The following is a 19,883-nucleotide window of genomic DNA, read 5'->3' as shown; positions in this document are numbered from 1 at the left end:
AAAAATACGCGCTAAGATGATTTATTTTTTTGCATAAAAAAGTACACCATATGAAAAAAAAATACACAACGTAAAATTCTCGTCACAAGTGAAACGAGAAATTCAAAAATAATTCTTATTTTAACATCAGTGGCGTACCGTTTTTTCCTTTAAAATAAATTAGGCCCATTACCCGTATGTGCGCCAATGATGAATATAAGATTCCTAATTGTTTGCCAAAAAATGTGAAATACCAACCTTTTAAAAATACCAAGTTTTATTTGCATATTTTAACCGGCTTGGGAGCATTAAATAAATTATCAGTTGCTAGCAAAAATTTCAACACTCCGCATCTCGGAAACGAAGCATTTGTATGCATAAATTTAATAGCAGACTGTCATTATTTTTTCAAGCAGAATTAGCCTCTCAGAGGTATGCCTCTCAGAGGAAAGGGGGGAAACTTATATGCAAGCGAAAGTTGGTAACAATGCATTTATAGCAGAATACTCAAATCATATGTTTCAGTATTGAATACTTTATAAAAATAAATTATAATAAACTACGGAAATTACGGAATTAATTATAATAAATAAATTAAAAATAAATGGTACGGTAAACAATCCTCATTTTTAATATGTTATTTCTTACAAAAAAAACCTTTAATTTAAGCACAAATAAACAAAAATCGTAAATTTGGGTCAAAAGTTATTAACTTTTTAAAAATTCCCAAAAGAGCCCATGTTAAAACTTAACTTTGACCCTTAATAGTAATTAAACGGCACGGTAAAACAATTTTTAAAAAATCAAGTCTTAGTTTTTTGAAGTAAACTATAGCATACTAAAATTTCATGCAAATCCTTAATTCTTTTCCGAAGGTGTAGAACGTCGTTTGAAGATTACGGAAACGCTGCAATAATTTAGTCCATAAATTTTGTAGAAATACCAAAAGAATCAGTTTTAAATTTTATTTTAATTGTTTATATATTAATTTTCAATCATTATCGAAAGACAACGTCAACTGTGGACAGTTTTAAGTAAAAGTATTAAATTTTCTTAAAGTAACCCAAAAATATTAACATCTTGGCAACGGTACAAGATAAATAACTATTTGAAAATAAATCGTTGAATAGAGAATTTTTAATGAAAATTTACCAGAATATTAATTTATGTGAATATTAATAGGAAAGTATAAGTTCTTGTAATATTTGATTGGATTTTAGGTAGTTTTCTTTTTCCCCGCGAGTTACATAATGCGTAACGCCTGTACCTGTGGTTGCCGGTTGCCAGTTGCCACATAAACATCCAGAATGCTCTCAGCTGATGCGAATAACACTCACCTATTTTGGACAGGCTGGCACAAAAAATCCATAAAGCAATGATGAACGGTGTTTCGACTCTGTGAAAAGAAACCGAAATGATGGGATATCTCACCTCCTTTTTATCCGGCGTTTTCTGGGTAACGAGCTCCGTAATAACCTCCTCCTGTGTATTGTCCTTAACCTCTTCCACCGGAACGAGGTTCGTTCGATGGCCGGAGGGAGTCGGAATGGCCTTATACAAACTGCTGAAGTCATACGAGTTAGTGTCAAGGTTAGCCGAGGGCTGTTTGTGGTTGTCGGCAGCATGGTTCGGCGGTTTGGCAAAGCAGTGTCTGTTTCCGATCAACAACAACAATAAAAACACAGTCAACAACACGGAGCCAAAGACTAACAGGACAATCTTGCCTTAGTTTCCTACAAGAAAAGATACCTATTCTTTTTTGAAAAAATTCTTCTACAGCTGTGATAACACTTATGGTGCATGCATGATATTGCATCAGCCCTTTTTAGAATTAATGTATGTAATTACCTACATACAGTATATATAAATCGTAGGATATGTAGGGGAGGTACGGAACAGTGACCCGCTAGATCGCAGGATTTAAACCTCTAGACTTTTGTATTTGTGGTGTTTTTAGTAAGTACTTAATTTACTCCATTTCCGCCGAAAATATGTGATATGGCTGTGATATAATAAAAAATACACCAGGAATATTTGCACAAATATGACAATAGATGAGGCGAAGAGCTGAATTTTGTGTCACGTCGGAAGGAGTTTATTTTGAACATTTATTGTAGCTTTGCACCTAGCCAAAGTCATATTAGTTTTAGTTTTTGTTCTTGTTCTGGTTTAATGTTATCGTATTACATATTTCTTGAACGTATTAAAGAAATGAAAAATACGCGCTAAGGTGTTTTATTTTCTTTTGCATAAAAAAGTACACCATATGAAAAAAAACACAAGGTACAATTCTCGTCACAAGTGAAACGAGGAATTCAAAAATAATTCTTATTTTAACATCAGTGGCGTACCGTTTTTTCCTTTAAAATAATTTGAGCCCATTACCCGTATGTGCGCTAATGATAAATATAACATCCCTAATTGTATGCCAAAAAATGTGAAATACCCTCTCTCTCCTGTCGTTTCCCCATTACTGAGGATCGTGATTTCTTCCAATATTCCTAACAATGTTTCTCCATTGGTCTCTATCTTCAGCTGCTCTAAGAGCTTCGCAGAATGAGTTTCCAGCTGAATGCATATTTTAACCCACCTTTATAAAAATACCAAATTTTATTTGCATATTTCAACCGGCTTGAGAGCAATAAATAAATTATCAGTTGCTAACAAAAATTTCAACACTCCGCATCTCGAAAACGAAGCATTTGCGGATATACTTTTATAAGGCAGACTGTTATTATTTTTTCATGTAGAATTACCTTCTGAAGTTTGTCGCACTTATTTACTAATACCCTGTATGCATAAAATAGTATGAATCCTGAAATAATTTAAGATTAAGGAAAAAGCTTCAATAACTTAGTCCATAAATTTTGTAGAAATACCAAAAGCATTAGTTTTAAATTTTATTTTAATTGTTTATATATTAATTTTCAATCACTATCGAAAGACAACCTCAACTGTAGGCAGTTTAAAGAAAAATTATTAAATTTACCTAAATTAACAGACAAATATTAACATCATGGCAACCGTACAAGATAAATAACGATTTTAAATTTAATCAATTACTTTTAATGGGAAATAAGCCACAATTTTACCAAAAAAATAATTTTATTAACGTTTCGAAGCCCAAATCGGGTTTCGTTGTCAAAATACAAAATAATACCGATTTGGGCTTCGAAACGTTAATAAAATTATTTTTTTGGTAAAATTGTGGCTTATCTCCCATTAAAAGTAATTGATTATAAAAATGCCACAAGAAAATAGCTTCAGAACAACTTTGAAATTTAATCGTTGAATAGAGAATTTTTAATGAAAATTTACCAGAATATTAATTTATGTGAATATTAACATTAAAGTATAAGTTCATTATAATATTTTTTAAATTTTAATAAAATTATTAAATTTTTTTATAATAAAATTATATTTTTTAATATAATTATTTTTTTAATAAAAAAAAGTTTGGCAAAGCAGTGTCTGTTTCCGATCAACAACAACAATAAAAACACAGTCAACAACACGTAGGCAAATACTAACAGGCGAATCTTAGCGAACAGCCTTAGTTTCCTACATAAAAAGTTACCTATCCTTTTGAAGAAATTCTTCTACAACTGAGGTAACTCTTATGGTTCAAGCATAATATTGCATCAGCCCCTTTTAGAATGCATGTACTTGCGTACAGTATATCCAAGTCGTTAGGGAAGGTACAGTACAGTGACCTGCTTGATCGCCAGATTTAAATCTTCAAGATTTTTGGCTTTGGCGTTTTCCTTGGTTTATTCCACTTCCCTCAGATCATCAACATTTTCGGCGGAATCGAATTATAGCCGGCTGTAAGATAATAAGAAATACTCCAGGAATATTTGCGCGAATATGTCAATCGATCAGGAGAAGAGTTGAATCTTGTGTCACGTCTGAAGGAGATAATTTTGAACATTTATTGTAATTCTACACCTAGCCAAAATCTTCTAAGTGTTGCTTTCTGTTATTGTTTTGGTTTAATGTTGTTGTATTACATAGGTCTTGAATGTATTAGGTATAGAAACGAAAAATACGCGCTAAGATGTTCTATTTTTTTTTTAATAAAAACTGTACCTATACCATATGAAAAAAGAGAAGGTAAAATTTTCGTCACAAATTAAATGAGCAATTCAAAAATAATTTTTAATTTGACATATCTCAGTGGCGTACCATTTTTTTCTTTAAACACATAGAGACCATTATAGTCCTGGATCCCCCGTACCAAATAAAAGGTTATTAATAGCAAGCTGAAAATTTATTCATAGCTTAACGGCGTCGAATGGGACAAACTTTGTTGTATGGGAACACAGGAACAGCGGAATCTTTAATTGTCGAACGTGATAAACGTGTCATCCTGACAAGTTTATGATTGTGAAAAATAGCAGGTTGTTTTCAATAGTAATACCACTAGTGATTCAATTTTCGCGATAAGTCTGTCGATTTACGTCTGTCGACACGATAAGTTTACACGATTTACGCGATAAGTCTGTCGATGTCAGTAGTAGTTTAGCTTTAGAAGTGTACACACGTTAAATTGGTGCTCCCGTGCTTTTTAATTGATTTTTGCTGGAAATAAGGTATTTACTTATTAAGTTTTATTTGAATTATTGCCATCAAAGACTATTAATCGACAATTTAGTGAAACAATTAAATGCATTTTTTTGCGTTGGTCGTGTAATTAAAACATAATCACCAAAAAAGAACTACTGTTTATATACAGAATCAACTTGGATTTTTTTCGCTGGTTCCAGTGGCGTACTAGTGTATTACTCTTTTTTCATTTATTGTTTTATTCTTATTACACCATGCCTTCAAAAATTTGTATGTGTTGTAATAAATCGTTTAAAACCAACTTAATGATTCAATGTTCGGTCTGCAATAGACATTATCGACATGCTTGTGTTAACATAACATCTGAGGAACTCCGTGTCCTGAGTGATCCTGATAAAGGATATAATTGGTCTTGTTCAAGTTGTAGAGTAATTGGCAATCAAATAAGCGATTTGAAAAAATTAATTATATCACTTCAAAATGATATTCAAGAGTTGAAAGCTGAAAATGTGAAAATACAACCTAGTACACAGCAGGTGGATTTAGAAGAAGTCATCGAGGAACTTAACGACAGAAATAGACGCAAGAAAAATTTGGTCATCTTTGGAGTTCCAGATCACAGTCAGCAGGGTGAAGTCGCTAATGATAAGCTGGAGGTTAATAAAATTATTAATCTCTTAGATCCGCAATTTGATATTTCAAATCTGAGGCTATTTAGGGTTGGTCGATTTTCTGATGGAAGAACTCGACCGATCAAAGTAGTTTTACGCGATGAAAATCAAGTATTAAAATTAATTCGCAATTCAAAAGTTCTTAGGAATGGAAATTATAAAAATGTTTCTGTTGCGAGTGATCGCACTCCGCGTCAAATTACACATTATAAAAAATTAAAAGAGGAACTTATTGTAAAAAATTCGGACGGCCAACAAAACTTCTAGTGTTTCTGAATTTGATATAATTGCTATAAGTGAAACTTGGTTAAATGAGGAAGTATCCAGTAATGAATTATTTACTGATGATTACGATGTACATCGAAAAGATCGTAAATTTGATTTAGTGGATAAAACAAAAGGCGGTGGCATTTTGCTTGCAATAAAAATTTTTATAAAGTCCGAGGTAATGGATACTTCACCATTTGATCTTCAGTTTCCATTAATTGATATGTTAGTTATTAAATGCAGCATAAGGTATATCGTTTTTTATGTAATGGTATTATATATTCCTGATAAGTTAAGTTTATTAGATTTTGAATTTTTCTTTGAATCTTTAGAGCAACTTGATTATTTGAATGATAATTTTGTGATTATTTTGGGAGATTTTAATGCGCCTAAATTTATTGAGAATGACATATCGGATAGAAAAACTGCAGCAATTTTAAATTTATTTAATACTAATAACTTGGATCAATATAATAATATAAAAAATACACTTGAACGAATACTTGATTTGATAGCATCCAATATAAAATGTACTGTGTCTCACGATAATTTGCCTCTTGTAGCTGAGGATGATCATCATCCGGCTCTACTAATAAATTTTAACAACATATTTTCTAAAGAAGTAACGTTTATTCCAAATTCACTTGATAAAGCTTATAATTTTAGGAATGCAGATTTTGTTAACTTATATTCAAGTATCCTACAGAGTGATTGGAGTTTTATCGAATGCTGCGACGAAGTAGATATTGCTGTACAAACTTTTTATAATAAAATTTATGACATTTTTGATAAGCATATTCCGGTTTACAAAAATCATGCTCATAAATATCCACCTTGGTTTGATTCCGAGATTATAAAAAACATAAAACTAAAAGTTAAATTCCGACGCAAATATAAAAAATCTAAGATTCATTCCGATTTTATTGAGTTTAAAAGATTACGACGACTAATAAAATATCAGGTCAAGGTGGCATATGACAACTACTTGGAGGATATTCAAACAAATATTTCTCAAGACAAAACTAAGTTCTGGTCTTACATTCACTCTAGAAATAAATCATCACGAATTCCTGGAAACATGAGTTTTGAGGGAAGTGATTACAAAGATCCGCAAGCCATAGTGAATGCTTTTGCGGAATTTTTCAGTAGTGTTTATTTAGTTTCTGATGATGAAGGTGGTTGCAATTATCCAATAAACCCATATATGACATCAATTAATTTTCAATCGGTTACAGAGGATGAAATAAATGCTGCTATCAGAAAGTTAAAAGATAAGATGACATCAGGCCCTGACAAGATTCCCTCGTTTCTTATTAAAGATTGCGCTGGTGCATTTGTCATACCTTTAACCAAGATTATAAACTTATCTATACAAAAAATGAAGTATCCAGAACTATGGAAGGAAGCAAGGGTGTGTCCGATATTTAAGGCTGGGGTGAAGTCAGAAATAGAAAACTATAGAGCTGTCTCTATTTTATCTACTTTTTCAAAGGTTTTCGAAATCGTATTATATAATAGGATCTTATCTTCTGTTCAACTTTATATTTCATCTCATCAGCATGGTTTTGTTAATAAAAGATCAACTGTAACCAACTTGGTTTATTTTACCCAATATCTTTCTGAAGTTATTGACGATAATGGCCAAGTTGATGTTATATATACCGATTTTTCGAAGGCTTTTGACAGAATTGATCATGAAGTATTACTTAGCAAGCTTTCAACATTTGGTTTTACTGACGGTGCTCTTTTATTGTTAAAATCGTATCTTCAGGGAAGGATGCAGTTTGTAGCATATAATGGTTATGTCTCAGAAAAATATCTTGCTGCGTCTGGTGTGCCTCAAGGTTCCAATCTCGGTCCATTGCTCTTTCTACTATTTATTAATGACCTTCTTGAAAATATTTCATGCGAAAGATTGGGCTTTGCTGACGATTTGAAAATATTTTCTACTATTAGGGAGCTGGATGATTGTAACCAACTTCAGCAGAATATAGAAATATTGGAAAATTGGTGCAACAGCAACAAATTACAACTTAACACAAAAAAATGTAAAGTAGTCACTTTTTCTAGGAAATCAAGTTTATTTGTATTTAACTATAGTTGTCACGATAGAATATTAGAAAGGCAGAACACGGTTAAGGATTTGGGTGTAATTTTTGACACAAAACTCACTTTTGTGGAACATATGTGTGTTAAAGTTTCTGAAGCGTTGAAGGCTTATGGGTTTTTAATTCGCAATTGTAAGTCATTTAATAATATAAAGTCATTAACATTGCTATATTATACTTATGTCCGCTCTAAACTTGAATATGCCAGTATTGTATGGAGTCCTTTCTATGATTGTCATAACATTGCAATTGAAAGCGTTCAGAGAAAATTTCTAAAATTTTTAATGTTTAAAGTAAATGGTCTTTATCCGGCTAGAGGTATAGATAATAATTACTTGTGTGATCGTTTTAGTATGTGTAGTTTAGAATTAAGAAGAAAAGTTGCATCTTTAATTTTTTTGTACAAACTTGTTAATAATGCAATTGATTGTATTTCAATATTACAAAACATTAATTTTAATATTCCAAGGTCAAATTTAAGAACAAATGTATTATTTAGGTGTACAAGAGCTCGTACAAATATTCTATGTAAGGCTCCTATTAATGTAATGTGTAGAAATTTTAATGTTATTGGTAAGCATTGTGACATTTTTTCATGTTCTCAAAGGAACTTTATAAAAGTAGCTATTGAGTGTCTGAAATAAGCACTAATTTTTTATTTTATTTTTTTTTTATTAATTTATTTTTTTTTTGGTTTGAATTTATATTAATTTTAGTCTAACTTGTATTATTAATGTTATTTTTTTGGTACTACTGCTTAAATCTTACCTATAGGTGTTATAAATTATGTAATATTTTTATCATTGTCCTGTAAATGGGAAACTGTTGGGCAATAAAGCTATTATTATTATTATTTACTTCTAAACGAAACTGAGTTGCTTGAAAACACCACGAGTCCGTAGGACGAGTGGTGTTTTCTTTAAGCAACTCAGTTGAGTTTAGAAATAAAAGACAGACTTATAAGATAAATTAAATCACGAGTGGTATTTTATTAGACTATTTCACGAACAAAGCGATAGGTCAAAAATTCAGTAGAATGAGAGGAAGGAATGTAATAATAATACATTTGATCTAGGTAACCCAAATCTACCCTTTTTTTGAATAATTCACAATTAGTCATAATCATGAAATATTTATTATAACTATAAATAATTTGTTATAATTATTTTTTACCTATAACAATAAATAATTTGTACACGAAAAAAATACATTATTCTCGACTATAATTATTATAAACGGTGCAATTGTAAAAATTTTGAATAGTATGACCGTTATTAGGTGGATACAATGTATTGTTGCTATTATTACTTGATGTACTTGGAGTATTCCTAAAAGTATTCACTATGTTCTGATGATGTTCGGCACTAAGATGTAAATACGGTTTCATCGAGTTCGAACTTCCATGTCCAGTAATTTTTATAGCTTGTTGTTCACTAACGCCAGATTGTAGTAACTGACTAAATGCAGTGGCACGATTAGAGTGATTCGTTATTTTCACTTTTTTAGTGTCTAATCCTCTTTTCTGCAGACATTTTTGTCCATTTGGATATTGTATTAATACCAATAGGAAAATTCTTGTACCAATTACTATTATTATATTTATTCCACTTGCCATTCACAGTCAGAAAAAGTCTATCATTGGTAATAGTCTACCTTTTACCATCTACCTTTTCGATATAAGTTTCCGGTATAATCTCACAGGACACATTTCAGGATTCTTCAAATTTTGAGTAAGCCATTTATTATCTGCACAGTTTTTATCACCACCTTGGCGGGTTTTGGAGAATATCGGGTTATATGCAATTCTGTTTGTTAAACAGCCTTTGTTGTTAGTCTCTTCCTTGAAAAAATGTAACATGGAAAAACTTGCTTCGTTACCTCTCCAAGCTAATTCTACGGCGGCTATATGAAAAAACTTCTTTTGGAGTCCCTCTGGCGTGTCTTCGTCCCATTGTAAGCACATATTTTTATATTTATCCGAAGTCATAGCGACAGAACTCATTTTCCTTTTATCGGGTACAGTTTGCAACAATTTTCTCTTACTATCACGAGCCGCTCTCGCTTCCTTGAACGTTATATCTTTGAAGGGATCAATATGTCTCTGATACTCACAGAAATATTTTTCTTGTACCAATTTTGCAGTAGTGTTCCATATGGTTTTAATAACACTCTCCTTGTAATCACTACCATCAATTTTTCGCATGTTGAAGGCCCAGTCTTTTAGAATGAAAGCTAGTCTTTCGTTGTTATTTTCTGCATCTAATTTGTAGTTGCGATCCACACAGAACATCATAAATTGTCTCCATATATAAGATTTAGATTTTCTTGTATTACTCGGTATATTTTCTTCAATGTTTTGGTTTATAACTTCGTTTGAAGTACCACCGAAACGACTCATTTTGACGTATACAGCTACAATAATTTTTTTGGCAAACGTCAAACTTTGCTTTGCGATCGGTATCCATGGTTACGTCGTTGAAAACACGAAGCTGATAGACCAATCAGAATTGAAAGACAGTTGGTGTTTTCGCGATAACACAAGCTGTCTTTGGTTTGTGATTGGTCAGATTATGTGAAAATTTTAAGATGAGTGAAATAGTCAATTTTATTCAATAGCCAACGTCATATATACGAAAAAATGTTTGTCTCATAAACTCTCATGCAAAAATCAGACTGCTATTTATCACCAACATAATTCCTGTCATTTGACATGTTCTATGTGTCGGACTGGTTAAAATGCCCACATTTTTGTCGGACAAACATTCTTTCGTATATTATATAACGTTGGTTATTGAATAAACTTAAAATCAGCCTGCTATTTTTCACAATCATAAACTTGTCAGGATGACACGTTTATCATGTTCCACAATTAGAGATTCCCCTGTTCCAGTGTTCTCATGCATCAAAGTTTGTCTGACCCGACGACGCCGTTAAGATATGAACAAATTTTCAGCTTGCTATTATTAACCTTTTATTTGGTACGCGGGATCCAAGACTATTACTCATATGTGCGCCAATAATGAAAATAAAATTCTAATTGTAGGTATGTCAAAAAATGTGAAATACCCACTTTTTAAAAATACCAAGTTTTATTTGCATATCTCAACCGGTTTGAGAGCAATAAATAAATTATCAGTTGGTAACAAAAATTTCAACACTCCGTATCTCGAAAACGAAGCATTTGCGGACATACATAGCAGACTGTCATTATTTTTTCATGCAGAATTACCCTCTGAAGTTTGTCGCAATTTATTTACTAACACCTGTATGCATAAAATAGTAGATATTATTATGAATTCTTAAATAATTCATTTAATGAAGATTACGGAAAACGCTGCAATAATTTAGTCCATAAATTTTGTAGAAATACCAAAAGAATCAGTTTTAAATTTTATTTTAATTGTTTATCTATTCATTTTCAATCATTATCGAAAGACAACCTCAACTGTGGACAGTTTTAAGTAAAAGTATTAAATTTCCCTAAATTAACCGACAAATATTAACATCTTGGCAACGGTACAAGATAAATAACTATTTGAAATTAAATCGTTGAATAGAGAATTTTTAATGAAAATTTACCAAAATGTTAATTTAAGTGAATATTAACAGGAAAGTATCAGTTCATTGTAATATTTGATTGGATTTTAGGTAGTTTTCCTTCTCCCCGCGAGTTACATAATACGTAACGCCTGTACCTGTGGTTGCCACATAAACATCCAGAACGCTCTCAGCTGATGCGAATAACACTCACCTATTTTGGACAGGCTGGCACAAAAAATCCATAAAGCAATGACGGTGTTTCGACTCTGTGAAAAGAGACCGAAATGATGGGATATCTGGTCACCTCCTTTTTATCCGGCGTTTTCTGGGTAACGAGCCCCGTAATAACCTCCTCCTGTGTATTGTCCTTAACATCTTCCACCGGAACGAGGTTCGTTCGATGGCCGGAGGGAGTCGGAATGGCCTTATACAAACTGCTGAAGTCATACGAGTTAGTGTCAAGGTTAGCCGAGGGCTGTTTGTGGTTGTCGGCAGCATGGTTCGGCGGTTTGGCAAAGCAGTGTCTGTTTCCGATCAACAACAACAATAAAAACACAGTCAACAACACGTAGGCAAATACTAACAGGCGAATCTTAGCGAACAGCCTTAGTCTCCTACAGAAAAAGTTACCTATCCTTTTGAAGAAATTCTTCTACAACTGAGGTAACACTTATGGTTCAAGCATAATATTGCATCAGCCCCTTTTAGAATTCATGTACTTGCGTACAGTATATCCAAGTCGTTAGGGAAGGTACAGTACAGTGACCTGCTTGATCGCCAGATTTAAATCCTCTAGATTTTTGGCTTTTACGTTTTCCTTGGTTTATTCCACTTCCCTTAGATTATCAACATTTTCGGCGGAATCGAATTATAGCCGGCTGTAAGATAATAAGAAATACTCCAGGAATATTTGCGCGAATATGTCAATCGATAAGGAGAAGAGTTGAATCTTGTGTCACGTCTGAAGGAGATCATTTTGAACATTTATTGTAATTCTACACCTAGCCAAAATCTTCTAAGTGTTGCTTTCTGTTATTGTTTTGGTTTAATGTTGTTGTATTACATAGGTCTTGAATGTATTAGGTATAGAAACGAAAAATACGCGCTAAGATGTTCTATTTTTTTTTTAATAAAAACTGTACCTATACCATATGAAAAAAGAGAAGGTAAAATTTTCGTCACAAATTAAATAAGCAATTCAAAAATAATTTTTAATTTGACATATCTCAGTGGCGTACCATTTTTTTTCTTTAAACACATTGAGACCATTATAGTCCTGGATCCCCCGTACCAAATAAAAGATTATTAATAGCAAGGTGAAAATTTGTTCATAGCTTAACGGCGTCGAATGGGACAAACTTTGATGTATGGGAACACAGAAACAGCGGAATCTTTAATTGTCGAACGTGATAAACGTGTCATCCTGACAAGTTTATGATTGTGAAAAATAGCAGGTTGTTTTCAATTTTATTCAATAGGCAACGTCATATAATATACGAAAAAATGTTTGTCTCATAAACTCTCATGCAAAAATCAGACTGCTATTTATTACCAACATAATTCCTGTCATTTGACATGTTCTATGTGTCGTACTTGGCATGACTTGTAAGGGATTGGCAACGTGGCATTAGATAGAAAACAAAGTGTTTTAATTTTCGCCTGCATTTTACCCGATTTTCGCGTGGTGCAGCGAACATTGAATGCTAAGTGAGTGAAAAAGGAAAGGTATAAACTGTGCCCTACCTAATGCAAGAATAATATAAGTAAAAACGGTAAAAAATAGTATAAAATACTAAACGGACAAATAAAAGTGAGGTTAACAGCTAACAGATAAGCTTATAAACACTGGCGAACGCTGGTCAAATTTCAAGCGGTGTTGCCGGATTTAAAAAAAATAGAAACACCTGCCGAAAAACAAAAGCAATTTTGGTGCGTGGATAATTGGGCATACCTCCGCGTGGTTGAAACGGGTGTGCCCAGTTAACGCTACGTACAAAATGGCTGAGAACGAGTATAGTGTGGACGAAAAGACAAGAAAAAGAGGAGATGAATCGGAAGATGAGGCAGACGATAGCAGAAGTAAAAAAGTACATCGGTCGCCTGGGAATGATAGGCAACTAGAAAAAATATTGGAGAGCCTAAATATTATCACAATGGAAATAAGGGAACTAAGAGAAGAACAAAAAGAGTACAGAGCGGAAATGAAGGAACTCAGACAAGAAAATGAAAAGCTGAAACAGGAAAACAGAGAAACCCAACAAAAAGTGGAAGAATTGGAAAATAAAATAGACAGAATGGAAAAGGACAAAAGACGAAATAATATAATACTGCAGGGAGTAGATATGGATACCTACGATCAAAACATAACAAAAGATAACGTCCAAGATTTTTTATGCAATGCACTAAAAGTTGAGACAAAAATAAAAAGCGCAAGAAAAATTGGAAGTAAATCCTGCTTGATTGAGCTCGAAAATGCAACGGACAAAGAAGAAATTATGAAAAATAAAGGCAAATTGAGAGACATAAAGGGAAAAGAAATATATATTAATGACGACATGGACAAAAACGAACGGATGATACAGGGTAAAATCAGAACGAAGGCAAAAGAGGCTAAATTGGAAGGAAAAAACGTCAAGGTAGGATTTCAAAAAATAAAAATAAATGAGGAGGTATGGACATGGAATAAACATCAGCAACAACTCTTAAAAATAGAAAACCAAAACAGAAACCAAAAAAACTAAACGACGTAAATGAAACGGTAGCAACAACGGCAATGGACAAGGAGACGATTGGGATTAAAAACAAGAAAATGAAAACTAATTTGGGAACATGGAACGTAAGAGGCACTTATGAAACGGGAAAACTTAAAGAATTAATTAGAGAAACAAAAAGATATGAAATAGATATATTAGCTTTACAAGAAACAAAACAATTAGACACAGAAATAGTAGAAATAGATGATATAGTATTTTTTAAAAGTGGGGGGAATAACAGATTGCTAGGAACAGGCTTTATCATACAGAAAAGATGGAAAACCAGAGTGATGAATTTCAAGCCGATATCAGATAGAATGTGCACAATCAGGTTAAAAGGGAATCAACGAAACATAAGCATAATAAATGTACATGCACCAATAGAAGACGCCACCGTAGAAGACAAAGATGCATACTATGAGCAACTAGAGAGAGAATATGACAGATTACCAGCATTTGATATCAAAATAGTAATGGGAGACTGCAATGCTAAAGTGGGAAAAGAGGATATATATGAAAATATAACAGGAAAATACAGTAAACACGATGTATCAAATGATAATGGTCAACGAATTATAGGTTTTGCCACAGAAAGACAAATGGTAATAAAAAGCACATACCAACGCAGAAAAGATATACATAAAGGAACGTGGATTTCCCCTGACAAAAGGACAATAAATCAAATAGACCACATATTAATAGAGAAGAAGCACGCCCATAATATAATAAATATAAAAAGTATGAGAGGAGCGGAATGTGACTCAGATCACTTTTTGGTAAGAGCAGCCTATAGAATAAATGCTAATATAAAGAAAGACAATCAAAGGGACAAAGAAATCAAAAAACAATTCAACACAGCAATACTAAAAGATAATATGACACAGAAGAAGTACGAACAACAAATAACCAGCAGACTAAACGAAGAACCAGAAACACTAGACCCGGAAGAAAAGTGGGAAAGCATAAAAGAAGCAGTTTTAAACACCAGTAAAGAAATATTAATTAAAGGTAATAGAAAACAAAAAGCAAAAGAATGGTATGATGAGGAATGTCAAAAAATAGCAGAAGAAATTAGAAAAATAAGAATAAAAAACTTAAGAAATAATAGTGACATTAGCACACAAGAATATAGAGAATTGAAGAGAATTATGAAGAGAACATGCAGAAATAAAAAAAGAAAATACAACGAAGAAAAACTCAAAGTGATAGAGGAAAAATTCCAAAAAAAGGAAATAAGATCCTTTTACCAGGAAACAAGAAAAATGGAAAGGGGATATCAGAAACATAACCCATATATGAAAAATGAGGAAGGAATATTAATAAATGAACCCGGGGAAATAATGAGAAATTGGCAAACTTATTTTACACAACTTTTAAACAAAAACGAAGAAGAAAGGGGAACAATCCAGGAAATTGAAGATGACCATATAGTAATAGAAACACCTACGAGGGAAGAAATAGAAAATGAAATAAGAGGGCTAAAAAACAATAAAAGCCCAGGAATAACGGAAATATCGGCGGAAATGATAAAGGCAGGAGGAAAAAGACTACACAAGGAGATACATAGCCTGATAAAAAGTATATGGGAAACAGAAAGAATGCCAGGAGAATGGACCAGGGCAAGGATATGCCCCATACATAAAAAAGGTGATAAAATGAGATGTGAAAATTATAGAGGTATCGCGTTGCTAGAAGTCGTGTACAAAATATTGACAAACATCTTAAGAAAAAAGCTGAATCAATACACGGAAAAGATATTGGGCGAATATCAGGCAGGATTCAGAAGTAATAGGTCGACGACAGACCAAATATTTGCGTTAAAAGAAATCCAAACTACGTGCTACGAACATAAAATAGCAGTATACGTCCTGTTCGTCGACTTTAAACAGGCCTATGATACGGTAAAGCGGCAACAGATGTACGCACTAATGAAAGAAATGGGCATACCAAGTAAAATCGTCAGGATGGTAAAGATGACTATGGATAACTCCACAAACGAAATAGCATGGAAGGGACATAAATCAAATAATTTTGAAACAAAGGAAGGATTAAGACAAGGAGACCCACTATCAACGACTCTTTTTAATGTAATACTGGAAGGAATAATCAGGAAAAGTAAAATAAGCACACAGGAAACGATTTTTAAAAATGGCCACCAATGTATTGCATTCGCAGATGATCTAACATTATTATCGACAAGTAAGAAAGAGCTAACAAAATTAATGAGCAATATAATAAAACAAGCCAAACCTTTTGGTCTTCTCATAAATAAGGAAAAGACAAAATACATGATAATGGGAGAAACAGATAAAGAAAATGAAGACAATTTCACATTGGAGATAGAAGGAGAAAATGTATGCGCATTTAAAAGAGTTTCAGAATTTACATACCTGGGTGTAAAAGTAGATGAAAAGGGACATGGGGAAGGGGAAATAAAAGCAAGAATAGCAAAAGCAAACAAAAAGTATGGAGCATTGCGTCCATTAATGAAATCCAAAGATGTGTCAAGAAAAACAAAAATAAGAATCTACAAAACAGTTATCAGACCTACAGCTACATATGCATGTGAAACATGGGTGCTTAAAAAATCAGAAATAGACCTTTTAGAAAGATGGGAGAGGAAAATACAACGAGCAATATATGGAGGCGTGAAAATAGACGGTCAATGGAGAAGAAGAAATAATAAGGAACTTGAAGAACTATATAATGAACCAAAAATAACGACGGCAATCAAAGCACAGAGAATCCGATACTTAGGACACATAGAAAGAATGGGAAAGGCGAGAATGCCAAAAATGGTTCTATTACGTAAGCCAATACAAAAAAGAAGAATAGGAAGACCAAGAAGGAGATGGAAGGACAGCGTATATGAAGACTTAAAACAAAGTAATATTGTAAACTGGAAAGAAAAAGCTTTGGACAGAAAACAATGGAAGGAAGTGGTGAAGAAATGTATGGAAAGACTATAATGTTAAGTGTAGTATTAAGTGTTTTATACAAACAAATGTAATATTGTATATATTATAGTAGTATAGGATATAGCATTATATATAAATATGTAATAGTAATTGTAAGGAAAAATTAAATCTTTCAGCCCTAGGCCTTCACGGCCTGTTGAGCTTAATAAATAAAAAAATATGTGTCGGACTGGTTAAAATGCCCACATTTTTGTCGGACAAACATTCTTTCGTATATTATATAACGTTGGTTATTGAATAAACTTAAAATCAGCCTGCTATTTTTCACAATCATAAACTTGTCAGGATGACACGTTTATCATGTTCCACAATTAGAGATTCCCCTGTTCCAGTGTTCCCATGCATCAAAGTTTGTCTGACCCGACGACGCCGTTAAGATATGAACAAATTTTCAGCTTGCTATTAATAACCTTTTATTTGGTACACGGGATCCAAGACTATTACTCATATGTGCGCCAATAATGAATATAAAATTCTAATTGTAGGTATGTCAAAAAATGTGAAATACCCACTTTTAAAAATACCAAGTTTTATTTGCATATCTCAACCGGTTTGAGAGCAATAAATAAATTATCAGTTGGTAACAAAAATTTCAACACTCCGTATCTCGAAAACGAAGCATTTGCGGACATACATAGCAGACTGTCATTATTTTTCATGCAGAATTACCCTCTGAAGTTTGTCGCAATTTATTTACTAACACCTGTATGCATAAAATAGTAGATATTATTATGAATTCTTAAATAATTCATTTAATGAAGATTACGGAAAACGCTGCAATAATTTAGTCCATAAATTTTGTAGAAATACCAAAAGAATCAGTTTTAAATTTTATTTTAATTGTTTATCTATTCATTTTCAATCATTATCGAAAGACAACCTCAACTGTGGACAGTTTTAAGTAAAAGTATTAAATTTCCCTAAATTAACCGACAAATATTAACATCTTGGCAACGGTACAAGATAAATAACTATTTGAAATTAAATCGTTGAATAGAGAATTTTTAATGAAAATTTACCAGAATATTAATTTACGTGAATATTAACAGGAAAGTATCAGTTCATTGTAATATTTGATTGGATTTTAGGTAGTTTTCCTTCTCCCCGCGAGTTACATAATACGTAACGCCTGTACCTGTGGTTGCCACATAAACATCAAGAACGCTCTCAGCTGATGCGAATAACACTCACCTATTTTGGACAGGCTGGCACAAAAAATCCATAAAGCAATGATGAACGGTGTTTCGACTCTGTGAAAAGAGACCGAAATGATGGGATATCTGGTCACCTCCTTTTTATCCGGCGTTTTCTGGGTAACGAGCCCCGTAATAACCTCCTCCTGTGTATTGTCCTTAACATCTTCCACCGGAACGAGGTTCGTTCGATGGCCGGAGGGAGTCGGAATGGCCTTATACAAACTGCTGAAGTCATACGAGTTAGTGTCAAGGTTAGCCGAGGGCTGTTTGTGGTTGTCGGCAGCATGGTTCGGCGGTTTGGCAAAGCAGTGTCTGTTTCCGATCAACAACAACAATAACAACACAGTCAACAACACGTAGCCTGTCTTGCATGCCCGCCTTGACAGATTCACGCCGTGTTCCAGCGAATACATCACATATGGTCTAACTACGCGGAAAGACTGCCATAGGGCAGTCTGTTGCAGGTACTGTGCACCTGACGAGACTGGGTTGAAGATTAGGGCGGCTGATACAGTCGATCGAGAGTGCCGGGACGCCGACGCGACGCTGGTATGGACGCCTGCGCCGAGGAGGTTGCGGCTGTCGAGAGTTGGCTCTTTTAAGGGTTGAAAGCGGTGAATGTAATCCAATCAAACTCGTTTTAAATTATGTAAATCACTTCCTGTTCATACTTTTAGACGTTTAGAAAATTACAAATTTTTATTTTATAAGAAATTTTTATCTCTATACACCATTTTCTAATGAGAAATTATTACTGATTTTATCAAATATATTTATTAGAGATTTCGCGCAATTAATTTAAAACTATTTAGGCAAATAGCAGCTTTTTGTACGCATATAGAAGGATTTAATAATATAATATTATTATTTTCTTTCATTATTAAGGGGTTACCTAGGTCTTGCGGGTAAAAAAGTGACTTAAAAAAATATATCTCGAAAACTAAAAATTATTTTTATTTATAATTGGAACATGTAAAAGCATAGTACTTACGGTACTCTCAAAAAAATTTTTAGCCAAAAATATTCATTTTTGAAGAGTTGACTGCAATTTTTCGACAACAGCCCTTTTTTGCGGTGGGCAGCATAACAACTAAGTCCAGTCTCATCTGAAATCAAAAAGTTTCTTGTAGTTTCTGGCTAGTGAATAACGAAGGAATTTTTATTAGGTGAAGTTGCTATTGTTTTATAAAAAAAACTACTTTAAAAATTGCCATTTTTTAAAAAATGAGAAAAATTGGGGTCGAAAATGTGTTTAAACTTATGTAAAATCATCAAATTTCACATTTTTTTTAAAATTCCTTCGTTCATTCACTAGCCAGAGGTTTAAACTACAAGAAACTTTTTGATTTTAGATGAGACTGGATTTAGTTATGCTGCCCACCGTAAAAAAGAGCTGTTGTCGAAAAATTGTAGTCAACTCTACAAAAATGAATATTTTGGTTGAAAATTTTTTTGAGAGTACCTTTATACTTTTACATGTTTCAAATATAAATAATTTTTAGTTTTCGAGATATATATTTTTTAAAAAGTCACTTTTTTACCCGCAAGACCTATGTAACCCCTTAAAACTAGCAATTGGGCCGGTTTTCATTATGAAGCTCATTATGGAGAGCCACGAAAAGGCCAATAAGACAAAATCCACCCATTAGAAAATCAGATACGGTTCTTGGGCTAAGAGTAATCAGGAAAAAGCGGACATATTTGCTGATCATTTGGAATAGTTATTTATGAAACAGTTCGTGAAGTATGCTTTTGCAAAACGCACGCGATGTTTAGAGCACGAGCGAATGCTATACATCGCGTAAGTTCGCAAACAGTACTTCAC

General features: G+C 33.0%; 2 protein-coding genes across 12 annotated transcripts in view; one reads left to right on the top strand and one right to left on the bottom strand.

Moving 5' to 3' along the window:
• The window catches only part of LOC114327962 (probable Na(+)/H(+) antiporter nhx-9), a 238,461-nt gene extending 219,909 nt beyond the window's left edge, over positions 1-18,552 (bottom strand). For all 11 annotated transcript variants that reach the window (XM_050643634.1, XM_050643635.1, XM_050643636.1 and 8 more), the window contains exon 1: positions 18,054-18,552. In XM_050643634.1, the coding sequence (XP_050499591.1) occupies positions 18,054-18,471 (418 nt within the window). In that variant the 5' untranslated portion in view covers positions 18,472-18,552. The remainder of the gene's footprint in view (positions 1-18,053) is intronic.
• LOC114327965 (histone acetyltransferase KAT8) overlaps positions 1-19,883 on the top strand; it is a 345,297-nt gene that overhangs the window by 196,605 nt on the left and 128,809 nt on the right. The gene's annotated exons all lie outside the window — the stretch shown is intronic.

Source organism: Diabrotica virgifera, chromosome 2 (genome assembly GCF_917563875.1).
Source record: "Diabrotica virgifera virgifera chromosome 2, PGI_DIABVI_V3a".
NCBI classification, from domain to species: domain Eukaryota; kingdom Metazoa; phylum Arthropoda; class Insecta; order Coleoptera; family Chrysomelidae; genus Diabrotica; species Diabrotica virgifera.
This window is presented reverse-complemented; position numbering and strand designations above follow the sequence as displayed.